This window comes from Copidosoma floridanum, unplaced genomic scaffold (genome assembly GCF_036245765.1).
Source record: "Copidosoma floridanum isolate Cflo_tuat_1 unplaced genomic scaffold, Cflo_Japanese_pri ptg000007l, whole genome shotgun sequence".
Lineage (NCBI taxonomy): Eukaryota > Metazoa > Arthropoda > Insecta > Hymenoptera > Encyrtidae > Copidosoma > Copidosoma floridanum.
Window position 1 is genome coordinate 9853259 of NW_028321884.1, and position 24050 is coordinate 9877308.

Sequence of the window (24050 nt, forward strand, 5' to 3'; positions counted from 1 at the left end):
ACAAAAATATCGTCGTAAGTTTTTTTCTCCCTCCTTTCTTTACCAAGATAATCATGATAATCAAATTACTTGAAATTCGACGTAACATTTGGTTTTCTTTGTGACTGAATTTCTCAACGTTACCTTTAATTTATAAAGTATGCAGACTTGGCTCAATTATTTTGTGGATTTTTAAACGATTTAGAAGAAAATTATTTTTCCTTACCAAAGAATGTATTTTTTAGAAAAAAAATTCATTTTCCAACTTGTTTTTTGTTCGTTCAGTCCAAAAGCATGCAAACAATGTAAAATCGCGAAATATTAAAAGTCGACACAAACGTATCACATTGGCCTCTCGAAAGGCCGCAAAGAGAGAGAGCACGAAGCACAGTTATCACGAATCTAAAAAGTCGAAACCAACTCGTACACTTATACAACAACTCACGACTCGAATAATAATAAGTCGAGCCGAACAATCATCCAGTTGGGCCATTCATTCCCGTTTTGCACGACAAGCGTCGTTCATATAATGTACACACAAGACCTGCCGCCGTGGTGTATCAGGCGCGCATTACATGTATGCCCACTCAAGGGGCGTGTAAGGGATACGTATCGCGTGTGTTCCTCGTGGAGCTCTCAATCCGCTCGGCGTTTGTTTTTCTGCCGAAAAATAATGTAAGCCCGAGCCGGAGCGTACAAGAAAAATGAAAAAAAACCGGAGGGCCATACGGCCGAAATATTTGCCGGGCTCGCTCTCTTAGGCATTAAATCAAAGCCAAATGAGCACTTATTCATTCCGATGGAGGGACACTTTTTTTTTTTTTTTTTTTTTCCTTCTCCTTCTCATCATCGTACGCGCGCGAGTTCTGCTCCCATCCGTGGAATTTACGAGTATCGCCTCCTCCTCTTTTGGGCACCGGCTGCACCACTCGATGGTTAGCGTTTCTTCTTTTTTTTTTTTTTTCCATCCCGTATAATGCTTCCTCTTTGGGCCCTCGACTCTCGAAAGTACAAGCTAACGCTGAAAAAGACATTTTGTTTGGGCTGCTGCCTCTTTTTTTTTCTTTTTTTCCTCTCCCTCTAGTGCTTTTTCGGGGGTTCGAAAGGAACGGCTTCTTCGTCGGCACGAGTGTTTAGCAACCTTCTTCTTCTTTGCCAATGTTTCACGGGTTTTAGTTTGAAGGAGGGCCCTTGCGTTTTGTTTAATTAAGGGGGAAAAAAGGCCTCGCAGGATTTTCGCCGGAACCAATGTGTTTTTAGTGCTCCAACCGCGTACTTACATGTCTTTTAAAAATCATTTTTTTAAAAGCATCTCCCGAACATTACACCAGGATGGCCTCGAAAATTTATGCTCGATGAAAAATATTTAATACGTACCCGAGAGAAAAAAATAACAATAAACATTACTGTGCTAGATCGGTAATCTGGTACTGTTCGGTCGTCTAGATACTTTTTACTATTGGAACAATCATTTTTAATGTTTAGTACAGTGATTTTTACTGTTTGTACTATAAAAATTTCTATCCAGAATGGTAAAAATTAGTTTGGCAAAAACAAAAAGTCCCTAGACGGTAAAACGGCACTACATTACCATTATAGAACTACAGTTTTTATTTTTTTTCTCTCAGTGCATAATGACTATTAAAAATTCAGATTCGGTTGTAATTATTTTTCATACGTGTCCATGATTCAATTTTTAAAAATGATAACTTTAAGAAACATCAGCTTCAAAGCTACCGGATGAAACGTGATATAAATCCTCTGGACGCGGTCGTGCAATCGATTCATTGCTTTTTTTTTTCTCGCGGAGAGTCCTAGTTGCGCACTTATATTTTTCTCAACGAGAAGTGATTTTCTACCAAAACGGTGGCAAAAAATGTTCATAATCGCACCTTTTCCTTAAAAAGCTCGGCCTTACTGCGGCGGGTATTTCTTATTTCATTCTTTCGGAGGAGCCGGCGCAATTTATTTAATTGCATCTTCGTTTTAACTGCACATACTATTACAGGCTCTCTCTCTTTCTCGCGCGGCAAAGGGGCATTTTCCCGGGGGAATCGTTGTTTATTGTTCCAAGACGCGCAAGCGCACGGGCTTGGGGAACTCGTTCGGTTTTACGCGCGAGGAGCTTTTGAAATATTTCCAAGATGGGGAAAGAGACGAGGAGACGGAAAAGAAAACGACTGCTCGAGGGGCTCATTATCATTTATGGTTTATGGGTGTTGTGATTATTTGATGTCTTCATGATATCTGTCTTTATTTCAAGGAAGCCTGAAATAAACGGGTGGTATGTATACGGTTGCAAGTTCATTGAATGAAAAATGACGAGCTTTTTTTTACTCTCTGGATCGCTTCACTTGAAGCATTTTTTATGAAACTGTGATAATTTTTTGTTCAAAAACCAACATCTTGTCTGTAAAGACACTTTTCATAAATAATATTTTTAAGTTAATTTCTCCAAAGAAGTAAATTAAGTCAAGGATAATTTGCAATTCGCTAATACCATGATAAAATGGTATAAATTACGATTATTTTAAAAATATGTATTCGTTTGTTTAAAGTCTAAATTTAAAAAAACACGAGGATCAAAAAAAAAGTACTCGCATAAATATCTTTTGATGCAGTACACGAGCCTATATGTATTTTCTAAGCTCTCCTACTTTATAATTTAATATACTTTCTAATTGTATTGATTGTAAAAGTATTGATAAACAATTTCTTACATACACCAGGTCCATACCAATTGTCTAAATTCCTAAAAGATTCATTGCTTTCCGAAAGTTTTAGATTATAGGATGATCCACCCGATGATGTTAAAACTGATATTTATTTGCGTATGTGTACATAAATACTTATTTTTAATATCAACTTCGGGGTTACAAATGAAAGAGTCGTCAAAAAATTCTCAATTCTCGAAATTTCCCACCAACAAAAGCGCACAAAATACTTGAACCGATAGCCAACAGTTTTCGATAAAAACGACAACGGCGCGAAAGAAAGAGCCTCACAAGCATCCGCGAATCTAACAAGCTCGGCATTCTTGAGCGCACATCGAAATTTTCCGAGAAACGCGGCACGATGATGCTGTTCATGTGATGATGATGGCCGGAAATACATAGGCAATTACGTCGAGCCACTCGTACACCCGTACCCTATAGTCTATGCATGATATCTCCACAGTTTGGCGCGTGTAACGCGTGTGTCACGCATCAATGGAGAGAAATAAAAAGCAAACTTGAATCTTCTCAAGGAAAACCAATTGCATAATTTGAGGGAGTAAAAATATAATTACAACTTGGCCATACAAGATCAATGTTATATGGTATGCAGCATCTGGAATCTGTGTCGATTATCAGATACATGTACCACACACTTTTGAATAATTGCTTCAACTGCTCGCACGAAAGTGAGATTATTAGATAGACACCGATAGCGCGTCGATGTACCTATTATCTTACGCGAAATCGTCACTTATTATAGATGCAATTGCGACGCGCGAAGAATTTTGTGTTCATCTTATATGTGTATACGTACATGCAGTTTGGCGTATAGTTAACTACAGGTTCGCTTGGTTAACAGTTTAATCGGCAGTTTGGCGGTTTCATCGAGGAAAAACATTTTTTTTCCCGTTTTTTCAAAATTACTCGGTAGTTTTAATTTTTTCGCAAACGTACAGAGGCAAAGGGATCGATTGAGACTCTAAGAAATTGACACTTAAGCGGTACGCTGGACGTCTTTTAATTGAAACCGATTATTTAAAAAAAAAAAAAAATGTTTTTCATCCATAGATTTGATGAGGCAATATGTTATAGCTTGTATGTATATCGTGTACATGCCCGCGTAAAAATTTTTACGTTTAGCCAAAATTTCCCCGAAGTTCATGTGGTCAACGTTTGGCCAAACTTTGGCCAAGCTTGGGCAATGAGAAAATCCCAAACTTGGATTTTAGTTGGAATATTTTATTCAATATTTTTCGTAAGTCATATAATGCAGACCAACTAATATCCTGATGCAACAAATTAATTTTTTAGACGTTTGGAAGAACATTTGCTAAACTTGAGTAAAATAGTCCAACGAAAATCCAAGTTTGGGATTTTCTCATTGCCCAAGCTTGGCCATAGTTTGGCCAAACGTTGACCACATGAACTTTAGCGAAAGTTTGGCCAAACGTAAAAATTTTTACGTGGGTGGGTAAAATGTTTTTGTCCTAAAAAATCGTAGATCCGGGATGAATGTTTGGTCACATGTGAGTGTAAAAAAGAAAATTGCACGAAATGCTCGGGTGAGTTTCGGGCACGGTCGTGCCGTATAGTAGAAAAGAGACTTCCTGGTCGATTGTCATCCGAACGCCAAGTATGAAAAAAAATACGCGCGTGCACTACTCCTTGGCAGTTATACCCTATACGTGTGGATATTGTATGCGCAAATGGTACACATAAGTATCGTGTATAATGCCCAACTCTTTCTTGATCGCAAAACAACCTTGTCCGCGTAGGTATATCATATTGTATAGTGTCGCCACTCGCTTTTGAACGCTAACCCTTTTTCTTTCTCCTTTTCGCATAATACACATGCTGAAATAGTACCAAACTCCAAATACGTTATTAATGGTCGCAATGTGCTGTACCGCAATGGACCTTGAACCCATAAGTGGTTGATAAATTACAATTTTTTAAAAATTCGTTTGCTCTTGTCGTCCTGCGGTGCACGACTGTAAGAAATCGTGCGCTAGTTTGCGCTTTAAGCGTATAAACGACGGCGACAACGATAACTTTGTACTTTGCTCTTTATCTTTCGAATTTTTCCATGTCGATTCGTGTACAACTATACAGAATAATCCCACCTACGTTCAATGGAGTGCCATTAATAAATGGCACCACTTGAAACACACAAGTTTAACAATCAGAAATTATAAAAATAAAAAATTTTTATGAACGCTTTCTTAATATTAGACTCATACACGACCTAAATGTTATTAGTTAAAAATCACGGTCCGTAAATTACTTGAATACGTAGTAATTTTTTAGTGAATGGAAGTATATAGTTACTCGCAAATACCTTTACTTTTCAGTAACATGTTACACGGTATTTTTTTTATTCGTCTAATCTGTAATTATTGATCACATTTCATTATTACTACATCCCCTTCTGTAGCTTCCTTGATGGCTCTACTGCACAAGGTATGCAATATATATTAAACATAGAAACAACAGTTGTGATCAGTTGACTTATCTGATGTACAATATTTTTACTAGAAAAAAATCTACCTTTTTACCATAAATTACCTTTTACCAATGTTACTCAAGATGGTAAAATTTAAAGCCATGCTAAGCTATTACAAATAAAAGTATTTATTTACGCTTTTTAGGCTTTCAAAAAAGGGACAGGTTTGCGATAAGAAATAAATTTTTATCTGCATATACACATAAAATAGCCAGACAAAATACATGATGCAGTAAAAACAAATTTCAGTGAAGTATCAAATTCGTACCTACAAAGACTAATCAATCATCTGCTCCATCGTGGACCTTTGAAAACAATTAGTTAACTGTTGGTTGTAAGAAAATTTTTATCAAGAAAAAAAAAAAAAAAAGAATAAAAGGTGAATTTTGCTGTGCAACAATTAATGCTCAGACAAATGTTTTTTTGTTAAGAACAAATGTTTCCATTTCCACATTTTTTTTCTTCTTTCTTCCTTATCTCTTAACGTCTAAAAATTTCCTAAATACCTCTCCCAATTTTTCTTTCGCTTGCAGCGTGACGGCGTATGACAGCAGTTCTATTTCTGGTTTCGAGAATCATATTTGAAGCGAACGCGTTAACGTTTATGTGATAACGCAAACACTCCAGGTGTACAATTTGGGCTACCGTTAACTAAAAACGTCTACTGCTTAGTTTTTGTAACGCGACGCACACTATCAATCGATTAATTATTTTCCCGAAATTTAATCAGTCGTTCGCCACACCCAGACACATGCACGCTCCCACGATCCATTAGCGCGTCAATTATATACATTTCCCAACCAAAAAACTCTCGTACGTTTTTAGCATCGTTATCATTTGTACTCGCTCGTCTCAGTAAATTTGTAACGTGCTTAGCGCAGGTATACTTGCATGACCGTACAGTACACCATCGACCACATCACTCATCCATATTCCTTTTACTTTCCCGGACTCTAATCACTCTTTAACGCTCATCCCAGCCACGCGCTCCAAAAAACTTCCGCATTCGGTACTCGAGCCATTGTGCCATTTACGTGTCTAAATCGTACGTGCGTATCCAGGGCTGTTAATCTCCCGGTATCGACGTCGGATCCTCGCTCGCTCTCCACCAGAACTCGTGCCAGCCGCCATCACCCCCAAGTCCTCGTCAGTTGGATCGTTATTCACCATCATCCAGTGGAACAGTTGTGTGACAAGGTAAGTAAATACAAAAATAGATAAATCCAACCAATTTATATAAGTTCATCTTTCTCTGTTGTACTTTTTATTTTTCTTCCTCTTTTTGGTTGGCCCCAAATCGAACCATACCCTATTACGCATAAATGATAAATCGCTAACACTAAGGGCCGAAATTAGCGACTGTTGCGCCGCGCCGGACGTAACAAGAGCAAATTTTTACAGGCTCAAGTCTTCCCATTTGGACACATGCGCCTTTCTGAGGTTAGGTTCGGTTGGACGTTCCACCTAATGCAACGTATTAGTAAAATTTGATAAGAAAACGTTGCAGTAATAACTATTATCGTCGCGCCCAACACTCCAAAGATATCTATTGTAGTATCCATAGTCGATAATCGAAACCGAAATTGACTGTGATAGTTACAGTAGATAATCGAACATTCTTGAATCAAATTTGTTAGACACGCGTTGGGAATACAGTAGCGTTTATTGTATAGCGTTTATTTATGTATAATGTCTAAACCTCCGCATCGCCAATCCAGATGAATCCCACACACGGTTACTTCACGGAGATACCACCCGTTTTAATCAAACTCGACCCACAATAAGACAGGGCAAAAGCAAAGACGTCGCGATTGAATTTGAAATCAGAAATAGACGGAAACTAAGTGTAGCCACAAATTTGCACCAAACCCAAGTCGAATCGAACGCGCCTGTCGGTACATCCGACGGTATCAATAAACTCTCGTTAGACGCCTTTTTTTAAAGAACATTTTATTAAAAAAAAAATTGATACATTGTGTAAATCTTCAGCTAGTAAAATATGTACATAAATCCGCTTATCTTACAACATAAGTACATATATTTTATACTAACTGGCAAATGTGAATGCTCTACAGGTATTTCATATTTTATTTATAAAATTATATATATATATATATATATATATATATATATATATATATATATATATATATATATATATCACTTGTTGACGATAAATAAACACATATTTGCTGACGTATTTCGATTTTTTTGAAAGAGAAAAAAATATAGTTTTTGTAAAAAAAACTTCTCAACGTTACTATTTATACATTAGAGACGCAAGTTTTTTTTTTATTTAATTTAATTTTTTTTATTAAAAACGCCATGTACAGTATATACGTGAGTAATAAAATTATAAATATTACACACATTTTTGCGAGCTTACAAATTTTGTGTAACGCTTTAGTTTTGCAACCGCAGTAAATTAAAAGTACAAATTTCTCCGGTGGAACTATTCCATTTTTTTTCTTCATTTTTCTAAATATTCAATATTTGAGTATGTCAGTTCGATTTTCAGAAATAATTATGTTTTTATTTTTTTTTGCAATGATAACATAATTTCTACATAATTTTATCACAAAGTCATCTATCCTCAGCAGTATTACTTTATTGTACAGATATTTCTTTTTTATATATTTTCGATAGTTCTAGGCTGGATGTTTGTATGTGTGTAAACATGCTCTTAGGCATTTTCTTTCAAATGATGTGATAATCGGTCTTATCAATAAAAAATAACAAATTACTTTAGCTTTTTTCTGTTCAGATGTCTGTTATAGAATACTTATTTTCCCTAGCGTTGGGAAAGTTTTATTTGCTTTTTGCAGTCAAATTAGAGTGTGTTCGTGCATGCGCGATAAATAATCAATTTGTACTCATAAATATTTTAGAGACTTTTTTTTATGTAGAGTACCTATATTTGTGTTATGGAAATCAACAATTTGAATTTCAAGTTCTATCCAGCTTAATTTTTTTTCTTTTGCTTAACTTTGTGTGGTACAATCTTATCAGTTTTAAATCTACATTGATGTACGGTGTTTGGTGATCACTTTTGTAAAATATTGGCTGCAGTCTCTTTTAATCCGTATTTTTAGTGAACACAAAATTTATTGAGAACAAATATGTTTCAGAAGTAGCGATTATGTTTGTATACAAAATTAATGTTTTAAAAATATTGTAAACTAATTCATTTTATTTATTAATTTTTATTAATTTTCATAACTTTTCTTAATTATATATATTGTATACATTGATCTTAGTTGGTGAACAGTAATGTTATTATAAAAAAATTAATTTTATTACTTATTTTTATCAGAAAAAAACTATTTTAACCAATATAATGCCAACATAATCAAGATCTGTTTTTAAGGAATCACAATTTTTTACCAGTTAATGTCAATTTGTCACTCTAATTTTGCAAAAAGCCACTTTCACTATAATTTTACGATTATAAATCAAGATTACATCTTGGACAATACGTTATTTTACAAAGATAGTTACAAAAATGAATAAAAATATTTAAAATATATATTTTTACGATTTACATTTTTCAAGTTCTGTTTTTCAAACTATTAGTGACTTTTCTTTGGTTGGACGGTTGTTATATACTGTTTATCAATTTATGGCTATAGTTAATGAAGATTTTTTTCCAAATGCATATACTTACTTACATAGTGAATTTATTTTGCACTTTATTGTAAATTAATTACACGTATAACGTAACTTTTACATTACAATTTCCCAATGACAATTACATTTTACCTCGCATTTTACATGATAATATTACATACGTTACATACACATAACCGCTTTTCGCATACAGTAATATTAAGGCTTGATCATATTAATGCTCTTCCGGGTGAATACAGCTTTGACAAAAACAAATTTAATTTCGCCGGGAATCGAACCTAGCACGTTAACCACCAAGCCAACGTTGCTCATCGAAAGATTAAATATAAAAACGCACTACCTTTTAATTTGTTTTATCATCAAGGCAAATTTACAAGACTTAAGCCATACTAAACTATTAAAAAAATTTATCTGCGTTTTTCGGGCAGCCCAAAAAGAGGCAGGTTTGTCATCCAAAATAACTTTTCATGTGCATGTGCACATAAAATCGCAAGATAAAATACATGACGCAATCAAAATTTCATAAACTCAAATTCGCACCTTCAAATACCAATCAATCATCTTCACGATCGTGGAGCTTCATAAATTAGTTTTTGATAAATAATTTTTTAATGCAAAAAAAATTTTTTATCATCCGTTTCAGAAAAATCAAAGTGTTCGACTATGCAACAACTACATCACTATCAAGCACGCACTCGAGTCAATGTCTGCGAGGCTACCATTTCATGGTCCATAGAAAATTTCAGTTTCATTAATGTTGAAACTGGGAGTCATATACAATCACAGGTAGTAAATGTGTTTATGTCATTTTTATTCACGCAATTATCATCATCAGTGTTCACTTTTTATTCAATTAGTATGTGGGTTACAGTAGTTCTGCAATCATGGACATGAAAATTCAACAGAAATTTTTTGTTTCTCTTTCAGAAATTTGAAATACCAAGCAAAGACCAGTGTCAATGGCAAATAATGTTGTACCCTCATGGTAACCTTGAAAAATTGAAAGATTACGTAGCTATCTACCTTAGATGTATTTTGAATGAAAAGGACAGCGTAATAGTTAATTATACGATATGTATGCGAAGTAAAGATGGTCGTATTTTACAAAGGAATGAAAGTTTTCTCAAAAAGTTTCATGCTAATGCTATGATTTGGGGTTGGCCAGAGTTCATCGAGCGTAATAAAATAACGTCTTCTTTACAAGATGATACTTTGATTATAGATTGCATAATTAAATGGGAAACGGATATAGTAGAGACTTTCGAAAAACCACTTCCTGAGGTTCCAGATGCTCAAAATCATTTATCGAATGATCTCAAGCAAATGATGGATAAAGGCAGCTTCAGTGACGTCACGCTTATAGCAAACAATGGTACCAAATTTCCCGCCCACAAAGTAATTCTGGCTGCACGTAGTCCAGTATTTGCTGCTATGTTCGAGCATGAAATGAAAGAAACAAAAGAGTCGGTGGTCGAGGTCCAAGATTTGAGTCCAGATACTCTTAAATCGATGCTAGAGTATGTGTACTCGGGTACATTCAACAAAGAAGATAATGAGATGACAGATTTGTTGGCCGCTGCTGATAAATATGCCCTTGGCAATTTAAAAGCAAAGTGCGAACATGAAGTGTGCAAGAAATTGGACATCGAAAATGTCATTTACTATCTTTCGTTTTCTGACCGACACAATGCAGATTTTTTGAAAAAACAAGTGCTTACGTTTATAACAAGGAATTTAAACGATGTCCTTGAAACAGAAGCCATGAAAACTTTTTTATCCGCTCAACCGCTTTGTATTGATATTTTTAAAGCTTTGTTGGACCATCAGTAAAGATAATTAAGACTGTTCACTTTACTAATTCAGACACATTGATATGGTAGCAGATAAGAAGATTAATAGGTCAAATTTACTCGCTAAACTTAGATCTTAGTTTTCTAAGAAATATTAATTATAATTCGATCAAAATTTGTTTAAGTATAAGTTTTAAATGTTACTAAACTTTTAATGTCTGTCAGAAAAAAATTTTTACGTAAACTTTGTAATCTCTTCGAAAAAAAACAACTACTTTATCCAGAATTATTTGAAATTGCTCTTGTTTTTCATCAACACATATAAAAATTAATAAGAGAGGTAATACTAGGGAAATACCTACCTACAGGTGCCATTAAAAAAAATTGTTTCAAATATTTATGCTAAGAACAGATTGATGTTTCCTCTATTAATTGGTTATTTTCATGTCAAACGCTGAAAGTTACAATTGCGTGTGTTAACATTTATTATCATGAAATAATAAATTTATTACAATAAATTTTATGGATTATTTAATTTTACATCCATCTCATCCCATACTGTAGGATATTTCCATAACATCTAAAAACCCCCTACCCTATCTAGCCCTCAATCTATGAATATCTAAGTATTATTACTTACAGTTTATTCTGTCTTATACAGGTAATTTTTAATCAAAAAATACTGACTATTGATTTATTGCATTTTCAGTCAGTATTTTTAGTAACCACGAAATTTTACTGATAATGTTATTATATTGATGAACAAAGGGAGCTATATTGACATAAAAAAAATTTATTTTGCAAATATTCCAAACTATTCGTCAATTTTTATTTGTATAAAGTCTTAACTGATATAAGTAAAATAATTTTACTAAAAAAAAAGTTAACTTTATTATCATTTCTAGCGGTACTCAAAATGGTAAAATTGCAAGCCATACTAAACTATCGCCAATGTAAAAATTTATGTGCGCTTTTTAGGCGTTCAAAAAAGGGACAGATTTGTTATCCAAAATAACTTTTCATGTGCATGTACACATAAAATTGCCAAAAATACATGACGCAGTAAAAAAAAAAAATTTCAGTGAACTATCAAATTATCACCTTCAAAGACTAATCAATTTCTGCGAAATTACTTGTTGATTAATGGTTTGTTTATACAAAAAATTTTTTATCATCCATTTCAGAAAAATCAAAGTGTTCCACTATGCAACAACTACATCACTATCAAGCACACACTCGAGTTAATGTCTGCGAGGCTACCTTTTCATGGTCCTTTGAAAATTTTAGTTTCATTAATGTTGAAACTGGGAGTCTTATTCAATCAAGGGTAGGAAACGTGTTTATTTCATTTTTATTCACGCAATTATCATCATCAGTGTTCACTTTTTATTCAATTAGTATGTGGGTTACAGTAGTTCTGCAATCATGGACATGAAAATTCAACAGAAATTTTTTGTTTCTCTTTCAGAAATTTGAAATACCAAGCAAAGACCAGTGTCAATGGCAAATAATGTTGTACCCTCATGGTAACCTTGAAAAATTGAAAGATTACGTAGCTATCTACCTTAGATGTATTTTGAATGAAAAGGACAGCGTAATAGTTAATTATACGATATGTATGCGAAGTAAAGATGGTCGTATTTTACAAAGGAATGAAAGTTTTCTCAAAAAGTTTCATGCTAATGCTATGAGTTGGGGTTGGCCAGAGTTCATCGAGCGTAATAAAATAACGTCTTCTTTACAAGATGATACTTTGATTATAGATTGCACAATTAAATGGGAAACGGATATAGTAGAGACTTTCGAAAAACCACTTCCTGAGGTTCCAGATGCTCAAAATCATTTATCGAATGATCTCAAGCAAATGATGGATAAAGGCAGCTTCAGTGACGTCACGCTTATAGCAAACAATGGTACCAAATTTCCCGCCCACAAAGTAATTCTGGCTGCACGTAGTCCGGTATTTGCTGCTATGTTTGAGCATGAAATGAAAGAAACAAAAGAGTCGGTGGTCGAGATCCAAGATTTGAGTCCAGATACTCTTAAATCGATGCTAGAGTATGTGTACTCGGGTACATTCAACAAAGAAGATAATGAGATGACAGATTTGTTGGCCGCTGCTGATAAATATGCCCTTGGCAATTTAAAAGCAAAGTGCGAACATGAACTCTGCAAGAAATTAGAAGTTAATAACGCTGTTGAATATTTATTACTATCTGATCGACACAATGCCGTTATTTTAAAAACGCGAACGTTGGAGTTGATAAAAACACGTGTAATTGATGTACTTGAAACAGAAGATATGAAAAAATTTTTATGCGCTCAACCTCTTTTTAACGATATTTTAAGAGCTGTGTTAAACAAAAAATGAAGGTCACGTTTTGTACATTGATACATATTAATTCGTAGTTCAATCATTACGGATGATAGGATAAAATTTTTCATTAATTTTAGATCATAAACATCAGAATATTCAATACGATATTTTTTAAACTATGTTTTGCATAAAAATTGTATTGGTTCTGCAGACAATTATTATACTTATTAAAGAAAGAAAATGTTATAATAACTTTATAATATGCTCTGTTGCAAAAAAATTTCTATATTACGATGCATCATTTGAAAACATACTCATTTTTTAGTTAAAATAATCATTTTTTTTTTTAAGTATTCGTTAGTAATGTAATGTTTTTTATAAGCACTCATTCAATAAATACATTCTAAGTAACTGCAAAATACAAATTGTTTTTTTATTGTATTTTATTTTTCTCGTTTAACTGCAAATAAAGTTAATATGACTAGTGTTGTTAATAATAGAATTATGAGTTAATAAAACATCATTTTTTTCAGGGTATTAGAATTGAAATTTTTTCATTTTTTATGATGAAACGGAAGTTAGATTATGACGAATCTCGCACCCAAATTCAGTTCCGCGAAACAAGTTTTTCGTGGACGATTGAAAATTTGAGTACGGCCAACTTTGGAGTTTATGGAAGGCTTAAATCACAGGTAATGTTTAATTCATCAGTATTTTTACTTACTTTATTGCAATGCATATTATTTTGATTGTGGAAAAATTTTGAAAAGTTTCAAACTCAAATTATAATAATACAGTATGGAACGTGCAACGTTTTTTTCATACTTATTACTTTTTGAGATATTTTTCCAATGAGAACTTGCTCATAAGCACTAGTTGCCCTGAATAATCAGAATTTTTTTATTTTATCGTAAATGATATGCACGTGTGAAAGTTGTGATTTTTTTCTTCCAGAGATTCCCAAAGTCAAATAAACACTACAAGTGGACTTGGAACCTTGAGATTGGCCGTGACTCTAAAAACATGGAAAAGTGTTTATCCCTCTACCTAATATATAATAACATGGACGACACATTTGCTAATTTCAAATTGAGTTTGCGCAACACGGATGGAATTATTTTTTATGATTTAAGTTGCTATTCACATAAATTTAAAAAAGATGCCCACACTTGGAGAAATCGATTTCTTAACTATAAAAACATCGTTTCCAACTTGAAAGATGACATCTTGATCGTCGATTGCAATGTTAAGTGGAGCACAGGTACCTTCGAGGTGCCGCCGCAAATCCTCGTCACACCCGATATTCAAGGCAAACTATTAAAAGATCTCATTAAAATGGTGAATGACGGCAATCTTAGCGACGTAATCCTCTCGACAAATGACGGTACCAAATTCCCTGCCCACAAGTGTATTCTTGCAGCCCGCAGTCCGGTATTTGCTGCCATGTTTTCACACAACTTGAGCGAAAACAAGGAGTCAATTGTGAAAATCATCGATTTGGGTCCAAGTGCCGTCAAATGCGTGCTGGAATTTATTTATTCTGGAAAATTCATCAAAGAAGACTGCGATATGCGTGAATTGTTGGTAGCTGCTGATAAATACGCTCTTGATGATTTAAAAGAGTTGTGCGAACAAGAATTGGGCAAGGAATTGAATGTTGGAAATGCCATTGACTACCTACTTTTGTCCGATCGACACAATGCCGTTATTTTAAAAACGCTAACGTTGGAGTTTATAAAAACACGTATGAACGATCTGCTTGAAACAGAGGGTATGAAGAATTTGTTAGTCTCTCAACCTCTTCTGTTGTATGACATTTTGAAAAATGTATCAACCAAGTAATAAAGAATTAATTATTGATTACTAAATTAATATAAAAATGTAGACTCATGAAAATTTCTTTTTTTTTTTAAATTATTTTATAAATTATTTACGAAGCATTTGAGTTAGTAATTAACTCGAGGAGTTTTGGATACTGAAAGGTGAAAATTGTGTGGATTCTATCATTACCTTACTTACGGTTCGTATACTATTCGTACGTTTCGTTTCGGTTCAGTCGTTTCATTTTTGTTTCGTTTCTTCGATTCCTTTTGCTAATACTCTTATAGTATACTTATCTTTTATTTATAAAAATCTGTGTTAAGTATGAAAAAGAAGATCTAAATACGCTTTAAAAGATAATGTTGTTTATTTTATGGCAGAAGAGCTCTTGAACCGAATGGAATGACAATGAAATGGTACGAACCGTACGATGATAATGGAACATGCCCTTATTCTTCCATGTATTTACTTATCTTTTTTTTTACATAAATAAGTACCTATACGTAATATCCGTATAAGTACTCCACGAAGATTTTAGTTTATCTAGTTTTTAAGGCTGCAGAGACAACTTTGTATATTTCTGACAGACGCTAGACTTAGGGACGGTCAGACATTGGGATAAGTACTTAATTACCTTTGTAGAAGCGGCTTAAAGCTTTTCATTTTTCTATGCCTTCTGCAGCATATACACATGCAAGTATATGTTCTAGCTGTAACTTTGCAAATGAAAACTGTAAATCAATAAAAAAACGAAGATCATCAAACGATAACTATACCAGTGCCGTCATTTTGCAATGATAATTACATACAGCCGGGATTGATAAGTATTTAGTTTGAAGAAATTTTTGATTGGAAATTCAAATTAAAAAAAAAACTTGGGCAGTATACCTGCAGGTTACTTGTCTACTACTGTTACCATTAACGAGTATTATTAATCAATACCAACAATTTTTGAAAGAGTTGGCTGAGTTACATACACGGTAAATTTTTACAAGTACTGAAGAAACTTAACCTATAAATTTTCTCTTTTAATGTGTTTTAAATTTCAATTTGTAACTAAATATATGGATAAACGAAAATAAGTTAACCACTGAAATTTTTAAAAACATTTTATTGTTTAAGATTCATTAATAAATAGAAAGCTTCAAGAGGGCTATTATTTTCAATTTATCATGGGATCAAATGAAAATGATTTTGACACTTATTCTCATGTTGAATACGCTGAGATTCATTTTGTATGGGAAATAAGAGATTTCAGTGAATGTGACTTACCTACTGGAAAAGCTCTCATGTCAAAGGTACAAAGTCTTCATCTATATAGTTAGAAAGTAATTAAAATTTTATAAACATTACTCAACAGTACATTTACTATGTATCTGTTTTTTCATTACTTATCCTAAATAAGAGATACTGTTCTAACAAAATATTTTTACCTGATCTTTAAAAAAAATATTTGTGGGGGACAAGTTTGTCACTCAAAAGATATTTATTTATTCCAGAAATTTCCGAGATTAAATGGAGATACCAATGAATGGCAACTTGTGCTTTATCCCTATGGTAAAGATACAAGGGCAACAAATCACATATCTCTTTACCTCAAACATATTGCAAACGAAGAGGAAATCGCATCTTCGAGAAGTAAATTTAGTTTTGAAAACAAATATGGTGAAATTTTGGCAAGTTGTTCATTTTCTAAGCACTATTTTATATTTGATGAGAGAATCTCAGGTTTCCCAAAGTTTGCGGCGCGTAGGCATATTCTACCTTATCTACCAGATGATACATTATATGTGAACTGCTGGATCAAATGGACACCATATTTGACTGAAACTAGTGAAGAATCGCTACTAATAACAAAACAACTGACACCAATAACGAAACCACCGCCACCAATAACGAAACCACCCTCACCAATAACAAAAAAACCTGACGTGCTAAGCGAGTTGTTGATAGATTTCAATGAGCTCATGATTAGCAGTAGCTTAAGTGATGTCACTCTTTTGTCAAATGATGGTTCCAAGTTCTTTGCTCACAAATGCATCCTTGCCGCTCGAAGTCCTATTTTTGCTGCCATGTTTGAGCATGATATGAAGGAGAAGCGAGAGTCGACTGTGGAAATCAAGGATTTGGATGCAAATACCGTTAAATGTATGCTAGAGTTTATCTATACTAGTAGATTTTATGGAAATAATGATATTGAAAAAGTACTAGCTGCAGCCGATAAGTATGACCTCAAAAAATTAAGAATTTTATGTGAACAGAAGCTTATCGAATTGCTAAGTGTCCAAAACGCAGCAAACTATTTGTTGTTGGGGGATCGATACTATGCTGAAGCTTTGAAAAAACAGTCACTTTGTTTAATAAAAAACAATTTGAAGAGTGTTCTTGAAACGGAAGCAATGAAAAATCTAGCAGCGGTTGATCCTACTCTTTTTTATCAAACTCTTCAAGCTTCATCCGAGTAGCCATAAGTACGTTATAAGCTAATACCAAAATCAACATATTACGTACTTTGGTTTTTAGATACTTATTACTATAATTAATAGCTTTGAACAATTTAATTTTATAATTAATACTTGAATCCGCCATTGCGATTGTATATCATTGAATTCTTTCATTTTCGTTGTTTTTCTGTAAATAATGCATGGTGTATACAAAATTGTAATCTTATTATCCCACTTTTTTTTGTTATACACTACAAGAATCTTTCCATTTGAGTCCTTTGTATTTTTTGATTTGATTACTATTAATATTGTACAATTTAATCGTAAAGATAATTATTTGAGTTTACATTATCATATCATGTCAAAACTAATGTATCCTGCATGTATTGTAAAATATAACTGATTATTTTTGTGGCGAAAAGCAAGTTTCTTCGTCCGCTCCGTGAATAAAGTCAACGAGTGAAAAAAAAAAAAAACCAAGGAATCCTCGCATTTCGCGCGAGCCCTTGAAACCCTTGCGGCCCAAAGTAAAAATAAACGCGCGAGTAACGTGCAACGTCAACGCGCGTTGGCTCGTTAACAACAAAAACAACTCGACGACACACGTATGTATATTTATACCGCGTGACAAGGCAGCCGCGCAAAATTCTCGAGCTTCACCCTCAAAATACATATATTCCCTCCGCAGAGCTTGAAGCTGTTACGCGCACCGAATGCGCGTATATTCGCGAGGGGGGAAAAAAATGCCCAAAATTAACGCGGCTCCGTTCATCAGCCCAAACACCGTAAAATACACGTACAAAAGCCCAGTTACCCGCACACCTTATACGCAGTGCATGTATATGGAACTGCGCTCGTAACTCGCCACGTCAAAAAGAAGGAAACAAGCAAATAAAAGCACCAGCGACGACGTATTAATCCCTCCTCATCGCACGCACAAGTTATATGGAGCACCACCATAACGCACTGTAACCATTCATCTCTAATTGTAATTCATTGTAATGGCTCTCTCGTCGCGTTTAATTATAGGCACCAAAGTTCTCGTTACTTTGGGCCGTCGTGGCATTACCTCGCAATGCATAATAGTGTTATGTATTTACTAAAGTTGGAAAAAAATAAAAGCCCTGATTTGAAGCTTCCGTTTGCACGAACGTGATAGATGTGTACTCGGTGTACTGGCTGGTAATTGCAAATAATATGTATTTCACCTCTGTGTAATTTACATGAAAAACAATCGAGTGTATGTATATGTATGTCTGTGTATGGTTTATAATATGTTAGCGCAGTTAATGTGGAAAACGTGTGTATGTATCGGATCGAGTGATTTGCGATACAAAAGTTTATATCCCTATATACACGAAAAAAAGGGGCAGTGGTTGGCCGGGCAACGATGAAAGATAGCGATTCGCTCGCACGCGGTGCTGCAATTTTTCTCAATAAAAACGCTCCAACGATTATCAATTGGCGAGTTTTGTGCGCACAGTGAAAAAAAAAAAAAAAAAAAAAAAAATCTGCGATCTCCCGACTGTATTCCGCGAACAAAAATTGAAAAACGTTCGATCTCGGTGCGTCGGTTCGTGCAACAACGTACGAAGAGATGTAGATATTTGGAGGGAATTTCGGATGAGATGTCGATTGGTCGAAAAATATAGTTTTCGGTGTGTGCGATTTGAGGGGAGAGCCGCAGAAAAATTCCCGGGAAATTAAGTCACGCGGTGAAAATGCTTTGTAAGATTTCTTATCTTATCTTCGAGAAAAATGTACACAATAAACCCCCATGTGTATCATACGTACTAATGTATATGTTTACATTTTATCTAATTGTGAGATAAGTGCTTTATAATACGAGAAAAGAGATCGGTACTGGTGATGTAAGGATTTTTTTTTCTTCTTTTTTTCCCTCGAGCAATCACTTGAGAGTTATCTCCGCGCACTTGAATGAATCGAGAACAAAACGTTTCAGTTCCGTAGTTGCGTAATGAGAAACCGATGTATAAAAGTACACCCAGTAGCCGATGTTATCCGTACAATTATCTGAAATTCCGATTCAATCGATACCTACACATATAGTTCGGCTGTACCGTATATGGGGTTGCCGAATTTCAATTTTAATTCGAAGGTAATTAAACTCGAGATGCATTGAAAAAAAAAAAAAAACGTAAAATTTGACGATTGAAAATATACCTTTCGAATTAACTATTTTGCGCATGGATTTGTTTTTTTACTATTCGATTACATGTAGAAAATAGATGGTTTGTATTGAAAATCTAAACAACAACAGATGCCACGAAGCCCACGTACACATCGGTATGTGTATAGCTTCCACGAACCCGTAAATCTCCCATAACGATCTCCTCATAATTTACTTATCGAAATTTTCTCGCGTCCGCTTATGGAAGACGAACAAAGCAAAACAAAAAAAAAAAGTACAGCGCACGCTTTCGTTCTCGCGTGCAACCCGACCCTCTCCGCTTATGTGATGCCCCTAAAAAAAAAAAAAAAAAAAAAAAAAATTCAAGAACAAGGATTCCCTTCTTATGGTTCAACAGTCGCGTCGCTACTTATCTCGCCAAAACATCATCAGCTGGTCTACATAAGTAGGTACGAAGGTATGTGTACTATGTACATGCAAGCTGCTCTTCTCTCCATCAACTATATAAGCTACACAGGTAAGTACAGGAGATGAGAAGCAAACAAAAAAAAAAGAAGAAAAACAAGAGTGGCATGAATCTTCGAGGTGCACGATCTCATATCACGCCTATAGGTATACAAGTATAATTTTTTTCGCACAGCTCTCATCCAGCCAAAAAACTACGTGGCGCCGGCGCTTTCGTGTAAAAACTATGTGCAACACGATATTATTATTATAATGTGCATGCACGCCCATACAGGTATATATGGGCGGTTAAACAGAACACGTATAATATAGACCGTTGGGAGTGAAAAATAGGTAAAAACCTACCCCATGAGTCGAAGAATAATATGTAATACGTAGACTTTTATAGGGTAGGTTTTATCGAAAATCGCTAATAAGCAATAGAGCGCCCGAGAGCCGCGATGATCACGAGAGCAGTTAATGACCGCGTCATCGGCTGTAATTGCACCTCCGGTGGTACAGGCATGGGGGAAGAGAGGTTTCACCCCCCCCCCCCCCAGGTCCAAGAGATATTAATCGCGACGTTAAAATCTGCACGGTTCGGTTTTTTTTTCATCACAGTGAGTGGAAATTTGCCAACTTGCAGCAATGAAAACGAAAAGTTTTTCTCTCGCTTTGATTTTTTTGATCCATTGCAGGGAGTTGATATATATGATAAAAACATTTACTCCACTCGTAGAAATTCGAGATGCAAGTAAAATTTTTTTTCTTCGTATGCTCTCTTATGATTATACTCTGTACTGATGTGCAAATGATGTGTGACTTTTCACTCAATCAAAAGGAAAAAAATTGTAGACTACTGAAAACAATTTTTTTTATCAGTCGTCGGGTCGGACACGTTCGGCTTGTTCCAGTCAATGCTTGGAACGGTTGGAACATGGAACACATAAGATGAAAATTTGGAACTCGGAACAAATCCAATAAAAGAAAACGAACGGACCGAACCATTCAATCGAACGAGTTCTTGCGATTGCGAACGTCTGATCTGAGCGTAAACAATCTTTTTTGTGTAAGCTTGTGTTATAAGTAAGACTTATTTTAGTGTAAATTATGTATTTCTAAGCTTTTATTTCGGCATCCTAATTTACGTAGTAACCACACAGTTATCAGACATTATCATTTAGTATCGCAGCTGTGAGTAAAGTGAGATTTCCGATTGAGAAAACACTATACTTTAGCCACGTCGAGCAAAGAAAAAGTCTGTATTATTATTATCATCAAAGTTTTTAATCAATTTATTATGAATGATTCAAGATTTATTGTGGGGTGAAGCTCGTGATTATTTTATTCAGTAGAGTATAGTGATAAGATTTTTAATAATACCGTCCTTTTCATGATAATTCTCGAACTAATCTAAGTATGCATTGTAAAAACTACTATTTTTCAGAGATATTTCAGCAGAATTAACAAATGATTATAAAGCCTTTATCAGTATTAGAGTGAGAAATGTTGTCCCATAATGAAACATAGTTAAGATAAATTTTATAACATGGAGCGAAATTAATTTTTTTTTTTCACAATTAGTCTTACATCTTACATATTTTTTATTTTATGTATTAAATTTTATGCTTCTGTTTGGATAGTAATCTTTTACTTGTTCCAACAACCAAAATTGTATACTTTTATTAGCTTATTCATTAGTAAATCTTTTGCTTAGAATATTGAATTTATCACTCATAATCATGTATAATATTTCAGATTCTGACAGTTGAGAACAATTCCTCGTTTTTTGGTATAGCAATGAATAGCCAGATCACACGTATTCAATCTTCAGAAGCAAGTTTTACATGGATGATACAGAACTTTCATCTGTGCCCCCAAGTGACTGGTGAAAAACTGAAGTCAAAGGTAGTAATATTAAAATTTGCTCTGTATTTAAGTTGTCTTACAGTTAGACTGATTATTGAAAAAATTTATTTTCAATACTTATTTCTTTATACTTATAGGTATTTTCAGCCCCAGATACAACCGAATGTCAGTGGGAGCTATGGCTATATCCTTGTGGCAATAAGCAAGAGAGCAAATATTATTTATCCCTCTTTCTTAATTGTGTTTTCAAAATGAGAGAACAGGTAACTGCTTCTCATCAACTTGAAATACAAAGCAAGGATGGTAAATGTCTGGGGAAACATGAAGAAACTGACAATTTTGACAATTATGCTACATTTTGGGGTTATAGTAAGTTCATACAAAAGGATACACTTGAAAATCTCCCAGATGATATTTTGATTGTTAAATGTTGGGTGAAGTGGGGGTCAAGTATTGTTACTCTGGATTCAGATATCAACATCGGCATAAGTATGGAAAAAGGATTGGCTTGTTCAAAACTTGATTCTCTGATTGATTTGTCAGATAATTTAAACATGGTAATGAATGAAGGTTATCACAGTGATGTTACTCTTGTAGCTAAAGATGGAACAAAGTTTTTAGCCCATAAATGCATCCTTTCTAGCCGGAGTTTAATTTTTGCTGCCATGTTCAAGCACCCCATGAAAGAGAACATAGAGTCAATCATTAAAATTGAAGATTTAAGCGTACATACTATCAAATCCATGTTAGAGTTCATTTATACAAGTAATTTTAGTATTAAAGAGTGTAGTTTTGAAGAATTACTGTTTGCTGCAGATAAATATAACCTTCAGGTCTTGAAGACCAAGTGCGAACAAAAACTCATTGAACAACTAAAAATTGATAACGCAGTTAATACCTTGTGCTTGGCTGATCAACATAACGCTGAATTTTTAAAAACACATACTCTTGACTTTGTAGCGTTACATATAAAAGATATCACTGACCATGGGTCTCTAAAAATATTAGAAACTACTGATCCGCATCTTTTTCAAGATATTATTAAAATTATGGCTAAGAAATAATTTATATCGGGATCACTTTGTAAAATATTATGTATCATTTAGTGCACGTTCTCATGATAAAAGTACGGCTTATTAGTATTTTTATAAAAAAAATGTAGTAATATTAATAAAGGTTTGTTTTTTAGCTTTGAAAATAAAAACTTGGAAAAGTTTGTACTCGTCGAATAGCGCGAATTTTTTTCCTACAGAAAATTTCCATCTTCAAACAAAAATCAAGCAGGCTCTGATCGACGAACCAAATATGTATCAAACCCAAGAGAACGAGCTCAAGTTCAAGTTCGAAATATCTCGGAAGAATGTTCACGGCGCGGGAAAGCCGCATTCGCCGGCAAAAGTATATGTTGTATACTTATCCAAGCTCACGACGCTCACGACGGGCCAAATAACGCGAGAGAGTGTGTATATAGGTACAAGCAACATCGTTGCTCCTCTTTCGCTCTCTTAAAAAAAAAAAAAAAAAAAAAAAAAAAAAAAAAAAGTTCTTTTACGAAGGAGTTCACTCGCACACGGTAGCCGGGTCATGAAAGTCAAATTCTCTCGACACACAACGTGTGCCAAGATCCACACTTGCATGTACGCTTATACGAAAATGACGGTATGTATATGTACCTGTATACTGCATGCAGTGTAACGAACGTGCAATGTACAAGTGAGCGAGTGAAATATGATTCCAAGAGTGCAGCGTGCACATGCACACACGGTAGTGACAGGATGCTGTTGCTCTCCCCGTATGGTTGGCTGTTTCTCCGACTCTTTGGGGAGAGATTAATCGTCTGTGTCCTGCTCGCTTTTGGTCTACGGGAAGATATGCCGTGCGAGTTTTGTGAATAATTGCCAGTCCCGAGTATCGCTCGGTCTGAGCTCGTTTTTGTTTTGCAGATTTTACACGTAGTTTTGCTTTTTACCGTTGAAGTTTTTCCGGGCATTGTTACGGATGTTTTTGAGATTCAAATTATGCCTTGAATTTCTGAGTTTCAACGACTTGTTATATAGTTTTTTTGGATTCCAAAATAAAGATCGGGTAAAACAAAACAAATAAAAAACCAAATAACACGCCGAGCAGCAGAGATCGGCACTCACAGTCTCTCCACTCCTCACATTTTTACGCACCACCCGCGCCCATTAATCGAGAAAGGAAAAAAAAAAAAAATTCCTTCGAACTCTTGCTTTTATTCCGTACAACGTCCACCATACCCGAGAGGCAAAATGGAAACGTCGTCGTTCGCTCGACCATCTATACAAATGCATAATACATCGGTAAAACTCGCGAATACGTGTACATGGGTATATCTCAAGGGGGCACATACATCGGTACATGTATTA

At 34.5% G+C, this 24050-nt stretch overlaps 3 protein-coding genes across 4 annotated transcripts in view; 2 read left to right on the forward strand and 1 right to left on the reverse strand.

Moving 5' to 3' along the window:
• Positions 1-24050, reverse strand: part of LOC106645709 (uncharacterized) — an 83505-nt gene that overhangs the window by 9304 nt on the left and 50151 nt on the right. The window lies entirely within an intron of this gene.
• On the forward strand, positions 5957-14775 carry LOC149375376 (uncharacterized). The gene is made up of 6 exons (XM_089588912.1): positions 5957-6396; positions 9470-9612; positions 9754-10536; positions 12085-12891; positions 13512-13625; positions 13888-14775. Exons 2-6 carry the CDS (start codon positions 9490-9492, stop codon positions 14773-14775), a joined length of 2715 nt encoding a protein of 904 aa, XP_089445038.1. The 5' UTR covers positions 5957-6396; positions 9470-9489.
• LOC149375377 (uncharacterized) lies at positions 15486-22764 on the forward strand. The gene is made up of 6 exons (XM_089588914.1): positions 15486-15734; positions 15877-16052; positions 16254-17215; positions 20782-20863; positions 21553-21702; positions 21801-22764. The coding sequence occupies exons 2-6, from the start codon at positions 15927-15929 to the stop codon at positions 22725-22727; spliced, it is 2247 nt and encodes a 748-aa protein (XP_089445040.1). The 5' UTR covers positions 15486-15734; positions 15877-15926; the 3' UTR covers positions 22728-22764.

Bases quoted from the DNA above. Each gene is read 5' to 3' on its own strand.
- LOC149375376 (XM_089588912.1), top strand. From the start codon at position 9,490: ATGCAACAACTACATCACTATCAAGCACGCACTCGAGTCAATGTCTGC. The intron at 9,613-9,753 runs GTAGTAAATGTG...TTTCTCTTTCAG, and splicing joins GGAGTCATATACAATCACAG to AAATTTGAAATACCAAGCAA. The intron at 12,892-13,511 runs GTAATTGATGTA...ATGAAACGGAAG, and splicing joins TGGAGTTGATAAAAACACGT to TTAGATTATGACGAATCTCG.
- LOC149375377 (XM_089588914.1), top strand. From the start codon at position 15,927: ATGGGATCAAATGAAAATGATTTTGACACTTATTCTCATGTTGAATAC. The intron at 20,864-21,552 runs GTAAGCTTGTGT...ATAATATTTCAG, and splicing joins GCGTAAACAATCTTTTTTGT to ATTCTGACAGTTGAGAACAA. The intron at 21,703-21,800 runs GTAGTAATATTA...TTATACTTATAG, and splicing joins GTGAAAAACTGAAGTCAAAG to GTATTTTCAGCCCCAGATAC.